At 44.4% G+C, this 26,125-nt stretch overlaps 2 protein-coding genes across 5 annotated transcripts; one reads left to right on the top strand and one right to left on the bottom strand.

Annotated features, from left to right (window-relative positions):
* The first annotated feature begins 12,364 nt into the window (after nucleotides 1–12,364).
* Nucleotides 12,365–14,307, top strand: C1GALT1C1 (C1GALT1 specific chaperone 1). 3 transcript variants are annotated; one of them, XM_075435419.1, is made up of 2 exons: nucleotides 12,365–12,392; nucleotides 12,877–14,307. In XM_075435419.1, exon 2 carries the CDS (start codon nucleotides 12,908–12,910, stop codon nucleotides 13,862–13,864), a length of 957 nt encoding a protein of 318 aa, XP_075291534.1. In that variant the 5' UTR covers nucleotides 12,365–12,392; nucleotides 12,877–12,907; the 3' UTR covers nucleotides 13,865–14,307. The 3 variants fall into 3 exon arrangements, with proteins under 3 accessions (XP_075291534.1, XP_075291532.1, XP_075291535.1); XM_075435417.1 differs by lacking the exon at nucleotides 12,365–12,392 and adding an exon at nucleotides 12,407–12,487; XM_075435420.1 differs by lacking the exon at nucleotides 12,365–12,392 and adding an exon at nucleotides 12,711–12,793.
* A 2,748-nt stretch (nucleotides 14,308–17,055) lies between these two features.
* Nucleotides 17,056–23,274, bottom strand: MCTS1 (MCTS1 re-initiation and release factor). Of its 2 annotated transcripts, none has more exons than XM_075435422.1 (6): nucleotides 23,183–23,272; nucleotides 22,470–22,622; nucleotides 21,682–21,779; nucleotides 20,462–20,595; nucleotides 19,342–19,409; nucleotides 17,056–17,277 (listed from the first exon to the last, which is right to left on the bottom strand). In XM_075435422.1, exons 1-6 carry the CDS (start codon nucleotides 23,191–23,193, stop codon nucleotides 17,196–17,198), a joined length of 546 nt encoding a protein of 181 aa, XP_075291537.1. In that variant the 5' UTR covers nucleotides 23,194–23,272; the 3' UTR covers nucleotides 17,056–17,195. The 2 variants fall into 2 exon arrangements, with proteins under 2 accessions (XP_075291537.1, XP_075291536.1); XM_075435421.1 differs by lacking the exon at nucleotides 19,342–19,409 and adding an exon at nucleotides 19,726–19,798 and having other exon boundaries at nucleotides 17,191–17,277; nucleotides 20,429–20,595; nucleotides 23,183–23,274.
* Nucleotides 23,275–26,125: the final 2,851 nt, after the last annotated feature.

The following is a 26,125-nucleotide window of genomic DNA, read 5'->3' as shown; positions in this document are numbered from 1 at the left end:
CAAAGATAGGAACTTTTATTCCCCCCAGGAGAATACAAGGTGAAAGAGAGGGGTGTTTCCAACAGAGGTGGTGATGCAGAGGACCAAAAGATTACCTGTCTGAAAGAGGGAAGGGGTGAATAATGGTCTCACCTGGAAAACGCTGGATTTGCCTCGGCACTGGGTCTTTAGATACGCTGGTATTCTTTTGAAACTCCACAACAAAAATGAGAGTGAGCTTAGTATTAAGTGAACTCCCCTGTGGGCAGCATGGGAACAGCAGTGCATGCATAACCCCAGTCTGTCGCCACACACGCAATGCCCGGCAGCAATGCCACATCCATGGATCCACGTATTCCTTCTCACAGAGGCCTGATCTTACCGGCAGCTGGAGACTACAGGATGGCTCAAGAGGCCTTGGGCTGGTCCACACAAGAAGTATCTTAGGGGGTGGAGCATAAGAACACACATTTCTCCAGACACCGAATTTTTTCTAACAGGATGTGATCATCTTTTGCTCTTGCTGATGTCTGTGAAGGCAATGCACAAGTAGCACTGCATACTTCAGCAATAAAAACACTCAGGATCTGCTCTTTCTTTATAGAAATATATAATAGAAAAGTTTGTGGGTGCTTTTGTGTCATACTAATTGGAGCTGGACTAAACCCAGGATGAAAGACAGCATTCCCCACTGAGACAAAGGGCAACAGTGACCTGGAGCTCTTCCATCTCGTTACCATCAGACCATCCCACCAGTTACATCAGCACTGCACAGAGACTAAGGTTTCGTCCTGGCTCCTTGTCATCCAGCACTTCAGTAGACTTAAATACTGCAGTAGCATTTCCAAAAAAGGCTAGGCTGTCACAGGCAGGAATTATCACTCCTCTCTCTCCAGGAGGATGTATGCAGACTGCTGGGGAGTCATAAAGGAAAGACATCCCAGAACTACAGCAAAATCAGTGAAATGCTTTACTTTGTTCAACTTGCTGCTGAACCATCCTATTCGGCCACATACGGAGGCAGGTACTATGCTACTGCTCTTTAAGGAATTTATATCTACCATCTTTCTTCAAAAGGAACAGTAACAAAACTCCAAATATGCAAAAACTCTGAGGCATTTGGGAAGCCTACAGTGCAGCTGGCACTGCTCTCTGAATGCAGCACTGCTAGTGCTCTTCCACGTCATTTACCCTGCCCCATCAGATGTTCTGAGTGTATTCACCTGAGCAGTACTTTCCATATCAGCTACTTCTGGGATCACCTTAGATATTTTTCTTGTTCAAGCAACTCTGCAGCAATGCTTCCCTCAACAATATTTCAGCCTTCCTGCCACCTAATCAGACTAAACAGATCAGCACTCAGATTCCCCAGAGTCTGTAGAAATGGGGCTTATTCTAAGAAAATGCTAAGGGCTTCTGATAAGAGCTGAAGGGTCCTCTGTCATCAACCTCAGGAGGGACGGAAAGCACTGAACATCTTGCAAAGAAATCTGTCTACATCCAGCCACCAAGTTCCGGGGTAGGATGCGCACGTGTCATTCACAAGAGCCTAATAATTCACTTGCAACGTCTTTAATGCAATCATTGCAGGGTGGAAAGAACATTTTATCACATCAACAGGAGTCCTTTTTTTCCAACATTGCCTGAAAAGTGACAAAAATCCTACCCACAGCCACTGAAAGTCTTCCCTTCAGCAGCTGCAAAGACCTTTCACATTTCTTTAAGGCTAAAGGAGCTTTCTGCAGTGCCACTTTCATGTCCTATTTTTCACCACCTCTGCTCTGCCCACTCCTTCTGGGGGTCCTCCCTGCTTCCCTTCTCCAGATCTGGGCCCTTTTTGAACAGCCTTTCTGTTCTAGCAGTTGGGAGAGGAAAAACACATTCCCCTCTTATTATCTTTGCCACTTCCCCACCAGCAGCACTTCCCTCTCTGCCCAGCAAATTGCCAGTGTGGAGCTGCCCTGCGTGTCTGGGGGAAGAGCTGCTCTGGACAGCAGGTCCTGCACCTAGGGTAGGTGGGAGAGACAACAGGAGCACCAGCACTCCCTTGGGCTGCTTCACACACCTACCTCCAGCAAAAGGCACGTCTCCAAAAACATGTCCTGGCACCTTGGCAAAAGCAGAGCAGCAGCGGCTGGGTGCAGCGGGGAGGGGAATTCCTGACACCTCTTCTCAGAGGTCGAAAAATATCACCACTGCTAGTGAGACGGTGCTGCTTTTGTGGGAAGCTCAGCTGACATCGCCTGTCACCGTGCAGCGAATGGGTAGCTCAAATGTGCACACACTTGTTGCTCTACACACACTGTTTGCATTTCTACAGTGTGCAAAAAACAGGAAGAACAGACAAGGAAGGGAAATTAAGAGTCGCCTCCCCTGTTGACTTCATAATGGCATTGTTGAGATTATGGCTCTGCTACAGGTCTTGCAAAATTGGCTACATACAAGGCATGCTCACATGTGACATATGGGCTCAGCAGACAGACTCTCCAAAGCAAAGGCTACCTGTACTGCAATGCTGATTTCTGTAAGCTGCAAATTCCTGTCCTTAGTTGGCAGCTACAGGAATGTTGTCAGCATATTCATGCCAAGAAGTCCAACCATGAAAGCAAAAACTAAAAAAAAAGGATGCTTCGAAAGAAAATCTGACCTTTCTGAGACTCCAGCATACCAAGAGTACTGTAGATTTTGGATGGTTCTGCTCCTAAAAACTCCTGAAGTCAGCCATTAAATATCGTGCATTAAATCCAGTGTAGACTCACTGTCCCATACAGAAATTTTGCCTCAGCTTTGGAGATCCTACAGAAAGTTACAGCAGGGAGAAGTGAGGTCACCCATTCTACAGAGAAGCACTTTCATTAATCAGAATTACAGGGCCACCGTTGACAAATACAGCAAATCTGTTTGCAGAGAGTTAGGTGATCTTGAGGGGAACATCACCTTCTAAGAAACTTGTACACATAAGACTCAAAATCAGTGGGGTCAAAAGGCCTCACAGGCTTTTGTGTCCTTGGTCACTTCCTTTGAGCCAAGTCATGCAAGGTGATGAAGCACTGAGCTCATCAAGTTCCATGAAACTCACTGTCCTGGCTACATTTCTTGCTGATTTTAGCCATTTCTTAGAACCTTTATTTTTCAGTGATTATAATCTTGCAGGAACCCTGGTCATAGGGCTGAAGGGACCTCATGGATCACCAAATCCGGCCTCCCTTTCTTGAAATTCTGCTGTATAATCTCACTCACAAGACCTGCAAATTCGGGCTTTAAACTACCAAGGTAGCTTGTTCCCAGTGCTCTATGGATACGGCTTTTCAACAGCACCCTGATGCTTAACTGGTTCTGCTGTGTTTGTAGCAAGTTTTATATAACACTTACTCTCCTTACAGCTCTACCTGCAAAGTACTTCACAAGACTCTCTGTTAAGACTATGACAGTAAACCTGCTGACTCCATAATACAAATTCTAAGTAATTCCAGGTCAAACCTTTAATCAACGAGACCTCTCTAAGCTTCTTCTCACCCTTATTAAAGAGATTTACAAAACCATGAAGGAGGTTGGAGAGTTAATGATGTGCCATTTAAAAAGGCTCCATTAAGATTTGGGTATTTTTATCTTTTAGAAAAAAAGCATTTGCAGATTATAACTCTAAGGAGACAATTATAAGAGCATTCTGAGAGTCTTTTCACTTGATCTATAAGGAGGAGAAATGGTACAGCAGAGCATAGGAAAGAAAATACACTGCCTAAGCCTTTTTCTTGAATAGGATCCTAACTAGCCATGTTGCAGCTGCAGTGAAGTGTCTTATGTGCCTGTGATTTATTACTATAAGGGCCATATCATCTGCGAAAGTGTGCCTGTAAGAAATTAAATGGTTTCCAAAGGAAACATTAGAATAAGACAGATTTTGGATTTGCATTTTTATCCTGATTAGTGTCTGTGGAGCCCTTTTGAAAACTTTTGTATCCAACACAAATACAAAATTATGGCCAAATGCAGTTTGAATTTGGGAAGGTTTCAGGAAGGAAGCCCAGTTACCCACGGAAAGGGATGAAGAGACTGTTTACAGGAGTGAGAATCCAGAACACTATTGAAAGAGAAAGGAAATGGCAATCTTCCAACATGCTGCGCCTTGGACCAAATTGCTTTCTGTCTAACATGATGAGTTGTTCACAGGCCTGAGTTATTCCGTTACCCTTTAGCTTGACCTTGGACACTACACTTCAAATCAAATGTAAGTAACAAATTAAGGGCTTGATCCTGCACTCCAACTTCCCTTTCACTTCAAATTGAGGGAGGGGAGTGATATTAGGACCTATATTAATGTTGATCATGGTGGTATTCCTGATGGACTTCCAATCAGAAAAATCCCCAGAGAAGAAAACTCCCACAATTAGCCTAGCTCCTGCTGACAGACAATTTGGCACCATAGCAGAAAATGAAGCAGCAATATTTCCATTGATCCCAATGGTATCTGTGAACCTCAGGTCAGTCTTTCAAGACACTTGTTTGCATATAAGCATTTCTGCCAACTTGTGTTGATTTGTCAACTTGAAAGGGAAAGAAATTCAGCCTCGCAGTGTTTGTTCATAGTTGTAAGACTCTGCTCTGTTGTCCTGCTGTAAGTCAGCAAAACTGAGTACAACTGTAAAGGAGTCCTAATACTTTCATCAGAAAGACCTTGGGAACATACAATATGAATCTATTACACTTTTTTATTTGTCCTTAAAGCATGGAAAGAGGCAAAACAAAAAACAAATACATGGAAAAGGAAAAATGTGTAATAACGTTAACAGATAGGCAAGCTGTAACACAGGGTATCCTACCATGAACACCCAGAAATTTACTACTACCAACAGGCCAAATAAGACTCTTGGTCAGTATCAGCTTGACTCCTGTTGTACAAAACACCAAAACACCAGCAGTGAGAAAGGACTGACCTCTTGCTGGCCTAAAGAGGGGACGTGATTTTCAGATGCGTCGGGAAGTTGCTCCTGGCAAATTACTGTTGTCCCAAATAACCTGCATTCTGTAGAATAATTCCCAGCTTCAGTTTTCTAGGTCAGGAATCAGAAGCACATATAGTTGCCATGAGACACTGGGAACAAAGCAGCTTCGGTAGTTAACACCACAGAGGAAAATCCTCCCCTGAGTTTATGTAAAAAATTCCAGGGAACAATCAGATGCATGAACAGCTGGAAATTTGTGGCTAATCATGAAAACAGAAGGGTTTTTTGAACTGGGTCTTCCCACCTTTATGTGTTTTCCTCTTAGAGGAGTTTTGCAGAGCTTCTACAAGGGATTATTTCTGATTTTGAATTTGCAACAGCAGTTGTAACCAATAGCACCTCTCTATAAGCCATGAATATCTCCACCCACGAGTTACACCACCTCAATCCATTTGTTTTAGCACCAGCCTATAAAAGGATGGCCCATAACTGTTCATTTTTCTACCTGCTTCCCTTTCTCACTTCATGGTCAAAAGAAGCACTTCACCTAAACGACTGCAAATTGCCTTGGGGACACAGGATCACATTATGATGAAGACCATCAGATTTGTTTTAGAACTATCAAATGTCAGGATCAACCCATAAGAATCCTTCCAAGTGTAAAGCGTAGTTCTCTTCCTATACGTTATTTCTACAATCCCATTCCAGTTACCATGTTCCAAAGCCTTTTCCTCATGCAAAGAAGCCAGGCAACACATCAGAACCCACTGACATTTCTGACAGCTTCTTTGACAGATGTTCAAGACAGTATATTTTTTAACTGCTTAGGAATAATAATTGAAACTGATTCAGCACTGAGAATTTTCTAACTTAGTTCTGATTAGGAAAATTCATGTTCAACTACGAGATGACTAGTATCATTAAAATTCTATTTCAGAGAACTGCTGTTAAGTGATAATTTTGCTCTTCAAATGAGGAGAGAGGATTAATAATTGAATCCAAAGACCTAGTTATATATTTTGGTGGGTTTGTTTCCTAATAGGAAGAATGACTTGAGTAGAAATCCATTAAAATTTTTAGTATTCCCATGCTAGTCTGATTCTAAGCTTTTCCATTAAGTAGCACAGTCATAATGGCATTAAACCACTTAAGCAGCAAAAACAGCACATAATTATCACTTTTAATTCAATCTTTTAGAGTGTGACTAGATACTGTACATCACTGACAATTCAAACTCCTAAAGAGATTTTTCTATTCCTTCACAGCAGCTTCACAGCCTCTTGTACTGATAGAACTGACCCAAACATGTACAATTCTTTTCTCAAGAAAAAATCCTCAGAATAATGAGATAGAAAAATGAAGCCCAGATGAAAGAAGGTGCAGCAATCAACTACTGCTTTATTCTTACCTTAAGGCAGATGTTTAGATATGAGTGAGAACTAGGGCACCATTATTCACATATCACCATATCAACATTTGAAACTATGAGCATGTTAGATATTGCAGATACTAAAAAAACATCCCACATTGAAAGTATAAAGTACATGAAAGCTCTATAAAAATGGAGAACAGAGAAGACTGCAGCACACAGCATCCCCTCCCTTGCCCCTCAACAGACCCCCTGTATTTACCACCTGTGACCTCTCTCCCTTGGGAACTGGGACGGGTGACACCTCATCTGTACCTGCTGCCCCAGCAGCCGTGACAGCGGGTGGCTCCCTGCCCTCAAAGGACTGCTGGGAGGTGCAGCCGGTGTGAACACAGTCAACACCCGCTTTGCACCACGTCTGTCCTCGATGCCCATGCCGCCGGGAGCCAGGAGCAACGCTGAGCATTGTAGGGTGCCAGATCCCCCAGGCACTTGTTTCCTGGTGCCCCCTCCCATCCCATTAAGCTCTGGCACACTGTAGATACTACCATAGTGCTAAGGAGCAGCGGCACCATCGCATTTTTGTATATGTTAAAGGGATCCACTCTTCTCCGGAGATACGCAAAACCCGCCTGGGCAAGGCCCTGTGCAGCCTGCTCTAGGTGACCCTGCTTTGGGAGGGGGGCTGGACCAGATGATCTCCAGAGGTCCCTTCCAGCCCTTACCGTTCTGTGATTCTGTGATAAAGGCAAATAAAAGGCAGAGCGCAGGAGCGCTGTGGTTTAGTTGTCGCCAGCAGTGCCTCTGCTAAAGGCTGCAGCCCAGCTGCTGCAGCAGCAAAAGCTGGTGCAAGTCAGGAGTCAAAGCACAGTCCACTACTTACAAACCAAACCAAAAGAAATCATACAGCATGCTAGGACTGGCCAAGCCAAGCCCCTGTGAGACAATACAACGTCAACGCCTTTTTGAAAGAGGCCAAAACCTGACACATCGACTGATCTCAGATGCAGAAATTTCAGACCCTGTGCTCTCCTCTTTTACCTGCAGTCTACGCTACTCCCTGCTCACGTGAGCATGCTGTTAGCACTGCTTCCGTGCCTGCTTCACCAGAAAGCATAAAGGTTCTACATCCGATGACAGTGCTGGAGCGACAGCATCCCCTCCTACACAGAACAAGCTCTCTCTTTCATGAGTCCTCAGGTAGGAGGTAAAGATGAAACAGTTCTCTCCCCACCCCAGAACCAGCATATAACGCTCGTGGTACATCTCCTCTCTGCCACATCACAGATTTACAGTTGCAGTACAGGGCTCCGAATTGCTACTCTGACATCATTAATAATTCCAGTTTGTTGCAAATGCAAATCTAGCAGATATTTTTGTTTTGCTTCTGCACGTACAGCTCGGGAGTCTCCTGTTTCAGCATGAGTACAGGAAAGCAAAGGTCTGCTTGGAGAATCTGACAGTTCAAAACCTCACTTTCCTTGGAGAATTGAAGGGATGTCAACATTTGGCACAGAAAGCATCTCACGGAAGCTACTGACGTTCAGGCCTGTCAAATGCTCTGCTATTTCCATCCCTCCTCTTCCTCCTCTTCCCTTACTGGGCTAACATCAACAGAACATCACAGATCTTTCCATCTAGTAATAATAACTATTTGATCACCATAACCTCTCTTACAATAAATACCATGCCAGCAGCTTTTGTGTATCTCCAGGTTGCAGGTAACCAAGCTGAGGCAATGTCTAAAGCAGATTTTCTCAAGACACCACACCAGAGCTCCTGCAAACCAAAACACAAGCCTAGTCCTGTGCCCAGGCTTCAGGAACTGTCTGTAACCCACATTCAGGCAGCACCCCGGGAGCAAGGCTTCCCTTCTGGCTTGTTGGTGTGCCACGGGGCCATCTCTGTCACTGCTGCTCACAAGGGTGCTTCTCATCCAGGCAATCTCAGCCTGAAAACCATAATCTGAGACCGTAATTTTCTGCAGACACCTTTTTTCAAATAGCCTTAGGCTGACAAAAGCAAGCTCCTTAAAGATGCAGCAAAATCACTTCATCACTGTTTAATGCATTTTATTTTAAAGGACTATTAAGACCCCATTCTTTCTGATAGAATTCTATTTTCATCTCCACTTTTTTTTTTCCTTTAGGAGGTTGAAAAATAAGATTTCTCTATCTCTGCCTTTTTTTTCCTGTCTGTTTCTATTTGATCAATAATAATTCTTTTTTTCCTATGCTTCTAAGAGAGTTGACATTAACATGTCTAGTTCCTATTCCCTTTCTCTTGTATTTGTGCATCGGAGCCATTCACAATGATGTCAGCTCAGCTCTGGGCATTGTCTCCGCTAGTTCAATTCCAGCTGAATTACTGGAGCTAGCAGGACATTAGCATTCACTTGATTGATTTAGCATACCCAGCAAATAAGATGGGTTTTGCATTCAGCTAGACACATTAAAAACCGAAGAAATTACAAAGCTGTCCAAAGTTGGTAAGTTCTTTAGGAGTCACACATCTTTTGCTACTCATATATCTTCCTGTGCTTGAGGGCACCATTTAAATAATGGCTATTTCACTGTCAAGCCCTTCCTTGACAGTGCTCATGGATGAAAGAAGAGACAAAAGTGATTTCAAACTATTGTTTAACATAGCTAATCAAGTTAACAGATTTCAAGCCCGAAAGATTGTATTATGCATTATCTCCTTTAAAATACGGGCTATACAATTTCACCCTGTAATTCCAGCATTCTGTCCAACAACTGGAGAGAATGCTTTTTCAGAGGTAAAGACTTAAACATGGGTTTTGAAATTAGTATTAAAAATGTAACACTGCATCTGTTGTTGGCTTTAAAACTTTCTTCCTTCGTTCAGTGTCTACCCCTGTGACAAGATCTTAGTGCCGTATGTGGCTGTGCACACTTACTCAAGATGCACATGACCTATGAAGAGTCCATACCTTTCCAGATTCCAGACTCTGAGAGTGAAACTGAAGTGAAGAAGAGGATGTATGGCAAAATTGTCAGAAGGGAGGGCTAAAGTTTGGCTCCAGAATTCATCCTCCTCCAGAAGAAATGCTGAGCAGATCCCTGTGAAGTGAATGAAATCTGGCTTTACCTACCGGCGAACCAGAATCTCCACCTCACTATTTTATGACTTCAGAACAGGGAGTCCCAAACCTTTTCCAACAGTAGGACCGAAGAGTGCAGCAGAGGTGTTTGTTCAATTATGCACTTTACGGGCTGAATGAAACAGTGGAAGTATTAGGCATGTAATGGAACAATAATAGTTGGCCTCTTCTGAAAAGCCCTATTCCTGCACTCTGTTGGCTTCAACGGGAGTTCAGCTACTCCAGTTGAGAGCTTGCAACCTTCAGACCATAACCACACTTGACCGCATCTTCTGGTGGAGTCAGATGGACAGGTAGATCTTGTGTGTTTTCCAGTAGCTTCAGCATTATAAATATATGGCTGATGTTACAACAAAGTCAGCTGTCCCAGTTCAACCACATCTCTAAGTTTCTCATCATTTGAACAGTATGTTCCGACTAGGGGCTCTTTCTATATGGCTTATAGCTCAACTTCTGTTTTAACTGCCCAAAAACATCTGCAACAGCTCACCTCTAGCTTCGGTTACCCATTCTGAATGTTACTGCACTGCCCTAGCCCGGCCTCTCTGCTGCATGCTTCCATAACAGAGAGACAGATGAGTCTGTTTCCAAGAGAGTGGACAGTCATTTGTCATCATTAACATGCAGTCATTGTAAAAGATGACAACTCATGTGTCAGCTGAAACATTTCGCATTAATTGGAACAAAGTTCCTATCAAATATGTTTTGATAATAGCCAATCTCTCACGGACATTTTGGACCACACAGTGAGAACACAATGTTTGATGTCTTTCGTTGGAGGCAAGAAAGAACATCAGAAGGCACATGCAGCTGGAGCCAGCGAGGAAAGACAAACAGAACACAGCAGGGGATCAGCTGTCTGTTGAGACAAGCAATGAGCCATGGAGCTCTTCAGCTCTGTCAGCGGTTTAGATCCTGGCACAGGACTGTAGGTTTCTAAAGCAGCTACCGTTTGGGAGTGTGGTATGGATACTACGAAGGATCAGCAGCAAGCAAGGGGTGAAGCTGCAGCTAAAGAACATCTCAACGGACAGCAAGCCAAAGCTGAAATCTGGCTGATATTCACACGACCGCATGTTTTAATGCAGCACTAATGCACAGCCATTTGTGGTGATCTTAGAGGAGCCAGTTCTTCCGGTTCATTCCTACCGCGTGACTGAGCAGCTCCCTCGGCTTCCCTCACTTAACGTCCATCTTAGGGCTGGCCCTTCCCGGGTTATAACATTTGACTTGTTCCCAGCCACCACTGAATGACTTCAAACACTCATCTCCTGCAGTTCTTAAAAACAGTTACGTGTAGTAATCTGAGATGGATAGTTTACAGGAGTATGTGGGCATCTAAATGAGCTCTAATATGTCTCCAGAATACTTAACAACAGCTATTGTGAGATTTTATGCATTACTATGCCATTTTAGTCCTTTTATCACTGAGCAACAATTTCAAGCAACACAGAAGCCAGAAGAGTCTCTTCAGGTTCACAACATGCTTCACATGCTCCTTAAACTTTCTCTTCACTGATCTGGTGCTGGATAAAAGCAACATTGAAAACATATTAAAGTGACAGTCAGGATCTGTAGCTACATTAGTCATTCTGTCAGAGCCTTGGAAACAACCTCACCGAAGTCAAGCAGGAAAACAATTTGTTGAAGCATCAGCTGAAGCAGTGAGTCGCAACTCATTCAAATCTCTCTAAAGTACATGATCAAGCAACTGCTGAAGCCCTGAAAGCCACAACTGATTCTGCAAACAGGAGATACATAACACAAACTTCAAATTGACCTACAGTCTCTGGATAACAACCTGAATGTCCACCTATTTATACCTTAAAAGCAGCCAGGAGGCAAAAGATAGGATGAGTGATGTTCCCTTAGCGCAGTAACAGAACTACCCACACATACAAACTGACAGTATTTTCTTATCGTAGTGTGTAATTAGTGTTTAGTTCCGCTGAACGGAGCTGTTCTGGACACACACTGATCCAACCAAAACCACTATTGTATAATATTTTTACCTGAACCACAAGCAATGGTTCCCCAGAAGAGTCAAGCAATCAATGTTCTTACAGATCTTATTGCCAAAGATGACATCGTTAAGCTTTGATGTCTACAGTACAGCCACAAGCCTAAAAAAAAGAACTTACCTGAATAACTGAGGCACCTGGGGAACCCAGCCAGATGCCAGAGAATCCAGAGCAGCTCAGTTGTAAATTGACTTAAATAAATACCACTATGTTCAGCCAAACAGGGCATGCCTTACAACACAGAAAAAACTGATATAGGACTTTATCTTAACCACTACGTTGGCCTAAGGTTACACTGCGATCAGCTAATAAGAGAGATTAGACATGTAAAACCTTTTTTTTTTTTTCCAAGAGGCTGATGGAAAAAGGGACCAAACTGTTGTTCAGTGATGCTCCCTCAGCTCAGGTGTCAATTCTACGAGATTCTACGTCAATTCTTGAGAGACGCCGTGCTGGAAGCAGCACATCAGGGTCACTTTGCACTGGGAGCTCAGGAATCATTATCACTAAAGGAAAGTTATGTTAGTAGGAAAAGGCTGTGGCTTCGCTCTTCACATACTAACTAGTCTTGCGTGTCGCGCTCTGTGCCAGGGGAAAGCAGCACACACACAACGCGCTGTGCTTCCCGCTGAGTTTATTGGATCGGTTTGGGATTCAGGCGGCAAACCCAAGGGGCAGCAGCAGCATCAGGCCAGCGCCAGGACGCGCTCTGAGGCCGGCTCTGCCTTCCCTTCGCCGAGGCCCCGCGGGGAGAAGGAGCGCCCGGCGCCTCCGCCCAAGATGGCGGCGCCGCTCCCGGGGCGAGGCCGCAGAGATCAGCCCGTGAGGTGGCGCCTCCGCGCCGGCAGGAGGCGCCTCCGCGCCAGCGAGCAGGCGGTGCCTAGAAGAGCCGCTCGCGCGCACAGCGCTTCCGGCGGTGGCAGAGGAAGGGGCGGGGCGCGGGGGTCCTGGGACCGGTAAGCGGCGGGCGGGCGCCGTCACCGGGGCCGCGCGGGGGAAGAGGGAGTCGGGAGCGGGCCCTGCCGCGCTCCGCCTCACGACCCCGGCCGCTGTAAGGCTCCCCCGGCGCGCCGGGTGTCTCGGCGGACTGCGGCGGGCCGCGCCGCCTTAGCGGGGGTCGCGGCGGGGAGCGGGAGCGCCGGGGCCCGGCCTCCGGGAGGGCTCCCGCGGGGAAGCGCCGCGGGTCTCGGTGCTCGGGGCGGGCGGGGAGGCTGCAGGGCGGCGGCGAGGCCGGCCGTCCCGGCGGTGGAGCCGTCCGGGGTGGGAGACCCCTCCCGCGGGGGTCCGTCTTACGAGTGGCGGTACCAGGAGCCCTGACTGGGAACGGGTCTCCCGGCAGCGCTGCCTCGGTTTGTAGGTACGGGAACCGCAGCTGGGCTCTGAAATCGAGGGATGTGTTAAAACTAGCCGGACTCTGCGGCAGTAAACTTATTCCTGTAGGTTCTTCCGGCACGTCTCCTCTGCAGGAAGAATGATGTCCGAAAGCAGCTCCTTCGTGAAGGGCCTGGTGCTGGGGGGAGCCTTCTGCATGGTGGTCACGCTCCTGGGACACATCAAGGTGGGGCTGGGCACTAAGGGACATCACCACGAGCACCACCACCTCCAGGCGCCCAACAAAGAAGACGTCTTAAACCTCTCGGAAGCCGAACGCATGGAGCTTAGTAGAAGTATCCGCGTTTATTGTATCATCCTTGTGAAACCGAAAGATCTGGGGCACTGGGCTGCCGTGAAAGAGACGTGGAGCAAGCACTGCGACAAGGCGGAATTCTACAGCTCCGAGAACATCAAAGCCTTTCATTCTGTAGCCCTCAACACAAATGATATGTGGTCAATGATGAGAAAAGCTTACAAGATAACGTATGAACGCTATAAAGATGAATTCAACTGGTTCTTCCTTGCATATCCAACAACGTTTGCTATTGTTGAAAATCTCAAGTATTTCTTACTGAAAAAAGACCCCGCACAGCCTTTTTATATAGGCCACACTGTGAAATCTGGTGACCTTGAGTATGTAGATGGCGAGGGAGGAATCGTCTTAAGCATTGAATCGCTAAGACGACTCTCCCGTGTTCTTGAAGACCCTGACAAGTGTCCGGAGCAGGGAGGTATGATTTGGAAACTCGCTGAGGATAAACAGCTAGCAATCTGCCTGAAGTACACCGGCGTGTTTGCTGAAAACGCGGAGGATTCGGAAGGAAAAGACGTCTTTAACACTAAATCGGTCGGTGCTCTCATTAAGGAAGCGATGTCTACTCACCCTCAGCAGGTGGTGGACGGCTGCTGCTCCGACATGGCCATCACGTTCAGCGGACTGGCCCCAAACCACATGCACGTGATGATGTACGGCGTCTACCGGCTGAGACCCTACGGCCACACGTACGACGACGCCCTGGTCTTCCTTCCGCCTCCAGGCTCGGACAACGACTGAGGTCTCCTCAGAGAAAGCCTGCAACCGTGGGGTCAGCTCTTCTCATGACATGCATTTCTACTGACAGGAGTCGGGTTTTGTATCTGGCGGTACTGGTGTACAGGTGGTTTTTTTTTGCACATTGAGGTTTGGTAAAGCTCTTAATTTTAAAAATGGAAGGAGAACTCTTTTCTAAATCTTTTATACAGAAATGCTTCTGGCTTTTGACAGTGCTGGAATGAAATGACGAAGTTGTTACAGTTTATGATAAAAGAAAATTAAGTTTATATGGGGAGTTTGTACATGTAAATATTTATTAATGAAAACTCAAATGAACTTTAGTCTACTGTTACAAATATATTTTTGCAAGACTTTGATTCTTTCAATTCCTCCAGGCATTTCTAGAATGTCTTTATATCTTTCTAAGATGTACCAATAAATCCGACTACAGATTCAGTCTCAAACACTAACTTCAAGTTATGTCCCTTGCACTAAACTATGCAATAGCTTGAGCTCTGCAGCACCTATCGCTTTATGTAGAGCCTGCTCACCGAGCGAGGAATGAGCAGGAAGCAAGCAGACAAAAGAGAGCTGTTAGGAAGTTGCAGCAGAGTAATATCGAGTGACCTTTGGACTGCTGCTTTTAAGCAGACAAAAGGAGGAGATAACTATATTTGAGTAGGTATTACCATGGTCAGGTAGCCTGTAATTGCTCAGTGCTAATAGTGTTTACAAGGAAGAATTTCGTTAACTGTCAATCCAAATGTCCTGCAGTTATATTTACAGGTATTTCTAACACCAAGAGATGCTTGCACTCCCAACCCTTCTTTGAGCGTTATGCAAAACAGGTTACATGCACAACAAGGCAATCTGTGGTACTCTCTACTACTTGTTGGGGGGGTGTTGTGGGGTGGGTTTTGGTTTTATGGTTGGTTTTTTGGGGTTGGGTGGTTGTTTTACAATTGAGTGCTCTTGAACTCAGTTTTATACAAGTTACCAGGTCATGCTGCCTTCCAGTCACAGCAAGCAGGAACAGGAATAAACAGCACTTTGGTTTACTCCATTTCGAATTCACCAACCTGGATGTTCTAAGACTTAAGGAAGGTAACTACGTCTGTCTGCTACATCGAGGACCAGCACAGGCTTTGCTTGCACTGCAACACCCACCAAAGACCAGAGAAGATAACACATTCTCTCACCTTTCTTTAACAGACAGTTTGTAACAGCTCATCCTATCCCAAGCTGCCAGGGGGCAGGTGGGGAAGTGAAACTGCTGCTTCAGAGCTGGTGAGAATATCCACATCCTCTTTGTTTTAAACATCAGGTCCTTTGCTTTTGACAAGAATGGTAAGCCCGCTGCTCAAACCCCCAAGCCAGCTACCAGAGCTCAGCTGTTTCAGAAGGGGTACCTTGTCTCCTGTTTTGCACTTTCTCCTGCTCTGTCAGAGCTCAGCTGACACAGCAAGACAAACATGTACGTGTTTTTTGCTGCCAAAACTGAGATAAAACCTAAGTTAGTATTTTTGACAACATTTTGCTAAATTTGTATACAAATTAAGCATGATTTAACTTGTGTCTTACAGAAATCACTTTTAAAAGGTTAGATCCACAGTTGGGAATAACTCTGACAAAGCTAGACAAAGTAGAATTTTGATGTCAGTGGTGTTTCTGATATTTGAGGCAGTTCTGATCCCACTGCAACAACAGCAGCCACAGGGCAAGTCAAGGAAAAAGAATGGGAGTTAATGATTCAAACCAGAATAAATCTCATTTATCACAGATTTGAGAGGTTCACAATAGGAGGAGACAAGATGGAAGGGGGAAGCAAGTCACAGGGCTCAAGACTAGCTAGTTTTATGCAAAAGAGAACCACTGAAGCACAAACTGATTCCCCGTAGCACTAACAAGAAGTGAGTACATTTATAGCAGAGCCTTTAAGATGCATGAAAATATCCATTAGCATGCTGAAGGGAAGGTCTGAGGTTTGACCAAACTTTTACACTGCTGTAATAATTAGTTTTTGTCTTCCTACATTAATAGATTTACTCTGTCATTCTCAAAAGTACAATCTTGTAAACAATTTTACAGGAGATATTTAAAAGTAGCACATATTGGGTAATACATTCCATCCCCCATGTCTTAATTTGACTTTAGAATCGGATCAACCCCTCTGCCACTACTGTCTTCTGTAAAGGTCCCCAAGTGGGAGCAGCACCAAGACAAGGCACTTGCATACAAAACTACATTCTGCCATTATAAAATACAAGTGTTAGAACCGAGACCTGAAATATTAATAAATACTTCCAGAGACACAGAGTTATGAGTGGTAGACCTTTAAGCTTCCTTAGTTTATTAAATGATTCCATGGCACAGGCTGTTTTCCATTGGCATAGCTTTGGGTATGTGGTCACTGACAGAGCTGGATTCTCCAGACAGAGTGCTCTTTAACCCGTTCCGTAGATGTACATACACATGGCAGCGTGCGCCAGCTGAGACCTCTTTGGAAGTTCCACCTGAAGAAGCTGCTCCTGGCTATACTGATAACCATGTTTTGCTATCATGCCTTGTTAAACAGTGACTTTGTTTCTGCTCCTAAAATACGAAGGCAAACAGGGAGTAGAGCATCAGGCACCAAGTTAGCACACACTCCATTTGGAGTGTGCCCACCATTACTATAAACTCCATTGTAAGGAGAGTGATATCAAACAGTGTTGGCAGGTAGAAATTTGAACATACATATATCCTTCGGGTATGAACTAGCATAAAGGAATTTCTAGTCCACATACCAGGTAAGTTCATAAATCCTGTACAGATAAATGCATATTAAAAAGAGAAAATCCTTAAGTAAAATACTGAAGTTAATGCTGTTAATAAATTAAGTTAAAAAATAAATGTCAAAAAAACTGGTTTCTCCACATTCAAGAAAGGGGTAGACTAACAAGATGTTAATCAGAAGAAAAAAATCTGAAATGTGTCAGCAGTTTTATAAACCGTATTAATTATCTTTCACATACACTTTATATTACTCTTCTAGAAGAGCATAAAAATGTAAACATTTCTTGGCTTTTTCCTCCTTTTTGTTTGAAATAGTCTACTCTCGGTCCATGCAGGATCTTTCCAGACATCTTCAGTTACTGAAGACTTGGGTTTAAGACAAAACAAAAGAACTGTAATAAAAAGAAATCTAGAAAACTATTGTAGCCTAACAGTACTTTCGCATTCACTTGATTTATTTAGCATAGCCACAGAACAAAATAATTTGTACATTCAGTCACATTAAAAACAAGGAATTACAAAGCAGTCCACATTTAATCTAAGTGCATTCCTTTGGAGTAACACAGTTCCTTTTGTTTCACTTGTATGTCTTCATATGCCAAAGGCCATCATTTAAATAGTGGATATTTTCGATACCAATCCCTTTGTTGACCTTCTCACTGTAGAAGGAGGCAAAAGGTACAGGAGTATTAGCTCGGTTAAATATTAGAGCAGTACAAAATACAATATTTAAAGTAGAAAATGCAACATCTGTCAACTGAAAGGGGAGAAGCTATCATCGACAAAGTCATAATCTTCAACAGCAGGTGGACAAGAAACAGTATTTGTTGTTACATGTACCCACCTTGCTGCCTGATAAGATTATGTTATTTGCCTTCCACATTTTGTCAACAACCTTCCACAATATTGTGAACGACTTCATTGTGGGAGGCAGTTCTTCAGACAACACTTCTGCTGCTTTTCTTAAGTTTAGCACTGCTCTATCAAAGTAGCACAGCAGTTATAAGTGACTCTCCCCCTCCTAGTGCAGGCGACATGGCTGGAATGTAGCATTTGACACGTTCTGGGTCCAAGGGTGACAACTGAATGCAGGTGAGCTGCTTCGCTGCTAGTAGTGAGACATCTACCCACTCACTAAAGAATTACAAATGCAAAATTTATGTGCCAAGGACTTGCAGCATGTTACAGACTTACTATCCTTCTGTATCTTTTGAGTCATGTCATCTTTAAAAATGGTTATTTTGTGCATCTGCATTGGATTTGTGTTCATCTTTTTTCCAGTGTATTATTCCATGGAAAAATCTAGTTTCATAACAAACAAGACAAATCTCATCATTCTAGGACTGAGAACAAATTTCATTCCGCTGGAGAATATAATTTACTGCATTTACACTAAGTGTTCCATTACTTACACAACTTGTTGAAAAGTAATCAGGAAGTAAAATACTGCTCTGTAACGCCATTAACACATCTTGTATCATAATCACACCGAACGACTCAAACCATATTGTTTCACAATTTTCTGTTTTAAACAAAGCACACAAAAAAGCGTGCTAACAGGCTGCATAGATCAGTATAATTTCATTTTCCTCTCCAGTTCATGTTGCTTCTCCCAGGAACAAGGTATTCAGCTGCAAGGCTGCTGAGTCCGAAGTTAGGGTTGGGAATACAGATAACCTTGGTTTGCAGCGATCACAGCAGATCACTGCAGATGTAGGACTGGGACAATAGCAGCTATTCTTTCCACCTACTCTTTCAGTCTTTTGAAGGCGCTATGAAGAATCCTGAGGAACATAGTGCCCCAACAGCTGCAGCATGTCCAAATCCAGGTCGCTGCAGTCCCACTCTATCCCTGTCCTCTGCAACACATTCCCACCTCTCCCCCTTGTGCCACCAGTACCACTTAGTACTGCAGAGCGACCCAGTACAGCAGATGGTCCTGCTGAGAATTATCCCCGCAAGAAAGAGTGACTTGTTCTGCTGGGTGCATCTTACATCCTGCTGCAAGGCGTCACAGAACTCAAAATGAAAAGTGGTTTAGCTCCTTATAATTTGGCACTATCCGAATGCTAAAAACAGCTAACATCCACGTCCATTTTCTCTTCTCCTTTTCAAATAGTTTTTAGTCAATGTTTATCCCCTGAACAGACCTCCACATTTCACAAGAAGCTTAGCTAAGCCAGCAAGCACATCAGGCAGGAATGCTGCATGTGAGTACGAGGTAAAGAAAAAGAGGAGGCCACAGAGGAAAGCCCAGCTGGTCAACCAAATATTAGCAGGACTTCAGTCTCTGCTGTCCCTGCAGACAAAAATCCCTTCAACATTTTCAACCCCTTCAAATCCAGATTATATGTCTTGCCCAGCACAGGTAATAAGTACTCTATACAGGTACTTCTTTGTTCAGCAAGATCTTTGAGAAAGTATTATCAGAAAGCAAGACATACTAACAGAGGTAGTACTAATACTGTGCACCTTAAAATCCATATTCACATGAATGAACTATTTTCATTCCATTTGGTAAACAAATAAGTAGGGAAGATATTCCCTGCCTCCTCTTCTTTCCCTGAATATTAATCAACAAAACAAAGTCTTAAAATATTCTGTACTTCAATGACATATGCTGCAACAGTGATGCAGTAACCTTGACGGTGGTGCTTATATTCCGAACTAACACAGGAATAATGACGTGGGACAGGTTATATTTCACTGTTTAGAACACTTACATGTCCTCAGCTGACATCTTCATTACTCCCACACATAATGCATGTTGTTTTCCCTCTGCCATTATTGCCTACAAATTACCACTAAGGAAAACAGATTTTTTTTTTTTTTAAACAAAAACTATTTCAGAAAAGTAAAAGTAATATGAGGAAACCACTTTCCAAAAAGTTTCAAAATTCCATGTTGAACTTTCACCCTTTTAGTAATTCTAGAGCTCTAGCTCTTAAAAGATGAGCAAAATAATGCGCTCCATTTAACAACTGAATCACAGTGTGTAGAACAAAGCATGTATTTATGAACTTTAAACAGCAATTACAGAAAACGATCTCCCAGCACTACACTCCATTTCTTCCTTTGTGCCTAACACTGAAAGACCATAGTCTTACCCTTTCTGTAAGAAAACTGCAACTGTATGTGGGGCCATTTTAGATTCCAAGGTACAGAAGAACTGAGACAAATCTAAAAAAAAACAAGTACTGAAATCAGACCTGTCCTTTTCAAAGCTTAGCAACATGTGATGCTAACTGCTGATCTTCTCCCATAGCATTCTAACTAACAAAAGCAGCACAGCTTGGTATTATTAATGCTGTATTTGCTCAGGATTCCTTTCTCAGTAATACAATAAGCAGGAGTGAATTAGCATAATTTACCCCCTTTACATGAGCTAATTAGCAAGTCCTGACTACAGCAAAGCCAAACCTAAACATCCTTCCAAATTCCCTAAGAACAGGAGCAAATTCTTCCATAACTGAAGGAGATACAAGACTGATTCAGGAGGCAGGGGACAAATTACGCTGTACCTCATCTATTTTTGCAGTTCTGCATAAAATCACAAAGGAGCTCCACTTATCAAGTAGATTAATAGAACAGCATCCCACCCAACAGCACAGCAGGAATAGTTACTTGGTTTGGAACATCACAGTAAGTAAAAAGAACAAATTAAGAACAATTTTAACCTTGCCAAATAACATCTGAACCTCTGCAGCTCTTTTCAGATTACTAGTTATTCCACGAAATACCATTAAAATCTAAAGTAATTTGGATTATGATCAGCTGAGAACACAAGAACAGAAATTTAACTCATCTCACAGCAAGCAGTAATTCATAGTTAAAGAAGGATACAACAACAGTATCAACGGCAGCAGGGTAAAGTTTTGCTCCAGGAGACGTCAGGCCGGGGCACATTATATTAGCTCCACTTAGTACAAATTTAATGGCGCCTTTATCAACCTGCTGATGTGGTAGAATAAATGGGTCTAGGAGGGGAAAGATACAGCATTATAATTAATACAGTAAGATGAAAACATCAATAACTCATTATCAAGTCAGTTTAGATGGGACAATTATGATATACAGTGTGCTGTGAGGGTAGGAAGTTTGAGAAACAATTACCAGAGCTCCTGCTGGGCTGTACTGTCCCAAAAGGACACAAGCACTGTCATCCCAGACCACATCTTTTACCCGAGAACCGAAGTGTAATCCAACACTAGGCCTATGCCTCCTGCATACTCATACACCAAGTACCAATTTTAACAAGTTCCTCTAGTGAAAACAATCACGCACGTGCCAACATATCAAGAGGTCTTACAACCCCCAAATGACATGGATGTCTCAATGTTTGGAATACTTCAAGGTGCATGCCTTTTTTCCTGTTAACATTAAACTGTTTCATGTAAGGCAAAGATGGACAAAATTCATGAAGGCTGTCAGCTTTCCAAGCCATTCTTCAAGCACATGCACCTTGAAGTATTCCAGACATTGAGATTTGATTGAAGAACGTTTTTACAGACACTTACACTCACCCAAATCAGAATAACACAATCAAGTAGAACAGTGAGAACAGCAAGTGCAAGAGATAAAATTGTAAAAAGCATGCAGCACAAATTCTTACAGGAGACAAGCACAAGTCATTAAACTCATGATTAAAGAATATTCTTCTAGTAAGAACCTACAAGGGTTTGGAAGGAAGCAAAAAGGGTTTAAAGGAAGACGAAAGAACAAAGATAGGGGCTAATAACAGCAAACTTAGATCTCTATCCTAGTGAAACCTCTGTCAAGAATTTTTGCAGAATTTTGCACAGTTTAATTCTTAGAAATCAAAGCTCAGATTGCTTAACATACAGCATTACAATAAGTATGCGGGGAAGCAATCCATATACAGGCCCCTGAAATAGCAAAGCAGTAAGTTATAGTTGAGAACGTATACTACATCTTCAAGATCTATTCTGGGATATATACATGCATGTAAGTAGTAAGTTCTTTTTAATTCCATTCTACAAAAGTCCTGCAGAATCACGCACTCACCACTCTCTCCCCACCACTACTGTCCTCAGGAAACTTACATTTGTGAAGCAACCTTAGTGTCGGGTAAAAAATCCCTTCTCTTTGCCTGAAGAACAGCAACTCCCCATTCACAGTGAGGATTTCTATATGTTCATGACTGCAAGATTAAAAAATATATTATTCCACTAGTTACTTTACCTGTTTATAGTTTAAGTGAAACACTTCACAGAGCCTGGTCTATCTCAGCATTTGAAAATTAGAGCAATCAATTAGCAAGAAAACTTAAAACTATAAATACTATCTTTTTTACACCTTGTTTTCAAACACTGGCCTCCTGCACACTTCCCTCCCCCTTAAAGAAAAATAAAACTACAGACAAACATCCAGCTCTTCACAAACTGCATTTCTTTGGGTTTTTTAAATGCAGTATAAAGACTGGACAAGGAGAATGAATCAACAAAAAGAGACTGCCATCTTTTTAAAAAAAGAAAATAATCCAGATAACATATGGAAGTCCCAAAATAGTACAAAAATGCTACTGGAAGCTATCCAAAAAAGTTTGAGCTTCCACATCTACAAATCTGAACACTTCCCTTCAAAAACAGGCAGATCCCCAGAGAGCCTCCAAATATGCTGCATGTTCACTAGCAGGCAGCATTTTTGTTTTCCTCCCACATCCTACTAGCACGCCTACAAGAGCACGATGAGCACATGCAAACTTTCTGCTTTGGCCATAACACTGAGTATTATTTGTAAAAACACCAAGTTCATCTACTATACAAAATGAACATATAAAGGAAACAATCCTATCACCTTGGAAGCAAAGGTCAAGAGAAAAGAAACTTACCATCTCACTATTTTGACTGGGTCTTTCTTTGGCATTATTTGGTTTAGCCATGGTTCAATAACAGGAAACTGGTCTATCAGCTGATTCTTAATACCTTTAATAACAGAAGTCTTCAGCTGGATGCAGTTTGATACATTCTCCTTTTCATCAAATCTGTGAGTGAAAGTATTTCAGAAATGCACAATCTACTGCCCCAAAGATGCCGCACCTCAGCAGCGTTCTTCAGAAGCGTTTACAACTTCTCTGTAATAGCAGCACCGCTTCCATCCAGCTTTCAAATCTAGGATTTCATGAGGCTTAAACTTGCCCCCAGGGAACACTGGGCTGGGGGATGGCAGGGAGGCTCCCACTAGCACGCTGCCTTCGTTCCCCAACTTTACGTACGCCCATAAAACACCTTTTTGGCCTCACAGACGCACCCCGGCAGGCAGCGTTACCTCACCCAACTCGCAGGCTTCTCTGGCACCACCAACCCCTACGGCCCCACTCAGATGTATGCACAGGAGCCTCCAGCTCCCCCACAGACGCACGAACCGCGCTTTGCGCTGCCCCAAAGCTCACACCGCTTAACGACTCTGGTTATTTTGGAGTATTTTCCCTTTAACGAGCACGTGCCCGGACAGCGCAGGCCCCCGCGCTGCCCCAGCCACCGAGCAGGGCCCGACTGGGCCTCTACCGTCCCGCTCCCCCACCCTCCCGGCGGCCCCACTCACTTCTTGAACATCCTGGGGGCGGCGGGCGCCGGGCGGGCGAGGCGGGCGGGGGCGTGGGGCCGGCGGGCGGCGGCGCGGGCACCCACGGCCTCCGCGCTCCCTCACACGAGGCTGCCGGCCCTCCCCTCCACACCAGCCGGAAGCGCCGCGCGCTTTACGGCCTGTCGCGCCGCTCCATGACAACGGAACGCGCGCGGCGCCACCGCGGCGGGCGGAGACTACAGTTCCCAGGGGGCGGGGCGGTGCCGCGGCGCATGCGCACGGGCCGGGGCGGCGGCGGGAGGCGGGGCCAGGCCATGGCGGAGGTCCGCCGCGGCCCGGGCCAACTTCTCCGCGGCTCTCAGAATCCCAGAATGGTGGGGGTTGGCAGGGACCTCTGGGGGGTCACCCAGTCCAACCCCCCTGCCGAAGCAGGGTCACCCAGAGCAGGCTGCACAGCACCGTGTCCAGGCGGGTCTGGAATATCTCCAGAGAAGGAGACTCCACAACCTCCCTGGGCAGCCTGGGCCAGGGCTCCATCACCCTCAGAGGGAAGAAGTTCTTCCTCATGTTCAGCTGGAACTTCCTCTGCTTCAGTTTGTGCCCGTTGCCCCTTGTCCTGTCGCTGGGCACCACTGAGAAGAGTCTGGCCCCGTCCTCCTGACACCCACCCTGCAGATAGAGGCATTTATGAGGTCCCCTCTCAGCCTTCTCTTCTTCAGGCTGAACAAGCCCAGCTCCCTCAGCCTCTCCTCGTAGGAGAGATGCTCCAGTCCCCTCATCATCCTCATCATACAAAGTAAAATCAAGCCTTTAGACATACTATAATTTATTCAAACAGTGAAATACAGAGTCAGGAACACATCGAGAACTTAAAAAGGGTAGGAATGAACCATGGCATTATATAAATATTCAAGCATTTAACTCATGAAAGCCACCTCCACCTGCTTTGTAGCATCACTAAAAATACTAAGCTATAGTCAAGGATTCAATCTGAATTAAACACAGCGACATTGCTCATGCCCAGATTAGAAAGTGAGAACAGGAGTTTATCACACCAACAAACCATTCCATACATTTTTTTGTGCTACTCAGAATAACTTCTAGGAAATAATACTTTGCCAAGTAAATGCTCCTTGCAGGTATGCTCACATTCTTAAAACCTGTAGTGAAAAATTCATCATACTCCCACCCTGAATGTCAGAAACTTTTACCCTCAATGACCCACGATAAATATAGCACATTTCACTGAAGTCATTGGAGCCACTGGTTTCATGCCAGCCTACCCACAACAGCAAGATTTATTCCTAATTTTCAAAAAAGGCTTTCGTCAACAGGAAGCTTTTATCTCCAGTCTTCTGCTACCTTAAAGCACCTGGACCGCTGGCTCCCTTCAGGGCTGTGCTAACCATGCGTCTGGTCTCAACATCTCCGTCTCCTCTTCCAAATGCTTTCTGTTGGTGTAGCTGCAAAGACTTCAAGGCCAGCTAACTGCTTGCCTAATCTAAATTTGCATGTACAAAGGATTTTTGAAGAAGGCTTTGAACACGTAGCCTGGAATTTCGTAATAAAGCTCTCATTATTATTGTTCAGGCTCACCAGCAAACAGCTGGAGACATTTGCTCTCGTTGCAGTGTCACTTTTAAGTAACGGAATTTTTAAAGCATGGTACCTGCATATGACTGACAGAGCAAGAGGCTCATCCAGCGTTACAACCCTTCCAGCCCCCACAAAAACCACCCCTCAGGATCATATGCTAAATAGAAAGGATTTAGAATCTCTCCCCCACTATGCTTCAGTGGGAAAAGGGCAAAAGCCATCACACCTGGCTTCCTCCTGGGTCCCCAGCACTTTACCTTGCCTTCACCCGCTCTCCTACGTATCCCAGGCCGTGACTGCTCAGGAGCTGCGTACCCTGGCCGATGGGACACTGTCACTGACTCTTCTCCACCCAAATGACTGCAGGGACAAGATAACCCTCCTGCCTCTCCAGGAAACAGGACACTTCCTCATGTCTCGCTTTTATAAATCCAATCGTTTTCACAAGCCAAGAATCTGTAGAAATTTAAGATCTCTTACATCTCTACACCTCTTGCCTAATTTGCCTTAAGTGAACATGACAGTTACTGGAACAGAGGAAAACTTGACAGCATAATCATCTAAGTTTCATTTACATAGCAAACCTGTTTATTTCTGTTACATCTGACTTGGAATGTAACTTGTTACTGCTTGGGAACTACATGACCTGTTCTAAAGCCAGTCAGAAACAGACTGAAGCTTTCTTTGTTCTTTTTTTAAACTGGAAAATTCTACACACCTAGGTTTCAGGCCTCAGGAGCTGTCTGCCAGTTACTCAGACAGAAAACACACTCCGCAAAAACCTCAGTAAAATCACATTCACACCTCCATGAACCAGAGTTTTTGCCAAGTTAGGGCTTCTTTTTCTATCAAACTCCGAACTGCCCACAGCCTTCCTCGGGCACGTGGCTGCAAGCTCTGCGCTGAAGCCCTCGGAGAATCTCTTCTGCAGCAAAACCTCATCGCTCGTTCCGTTACTTTTTCCACAGCTGTTTCTCAGGTGCGACTGAATCCTAACAACGCCCTCAGAGTTCATGTTTCCTTCAGTAACAGACACTATCATCAAGAGCCGTGAGAGGGCCACGGTTGCTAGTTTTGCTTCCAAATGTTAAAAAAATCCCCAAAAAACAAAAATAGCCCCAGGGCTTAGCCCAATGCAAGTCCACATATATTAAGATCATGTGAAAAGTTGGCGCCGAACGATTGTTTATGAATAAATGTAACCAAGCCCACTCCCAGCCTCAGCCAGCAGGCCGAAGCCTGCCCTCAGGCGCGGGCTCCGCGTGGAGCCCCCAGCCCGGGTCCCAACGACACCCCCTTGGCACCACCTTTACCTCAGCCGCAAGCCCGCGCCGCAGGCGAGAAGCAGGACTGGGCCTCGCTGCG

This window comes from Opisthocomus hoazin, chromosome 14 (assembly GCF_030867145.1).
Source record: "Opisthocomus hoazin isolate bOpiHoa1 chromosome 14, bOpiHoa1.hap1, whole genome shotgun sequence".
Lineage (NCBI taxonomy): Eukaryota > Metazoa > Chordata > Aves > Opisthocomiformes > Opisthocomidae > Opisthocomus > Opisthocomus hoazin.
This window is presented reverse-complemented; position numbering and strand designations above follow the sequence as displayed.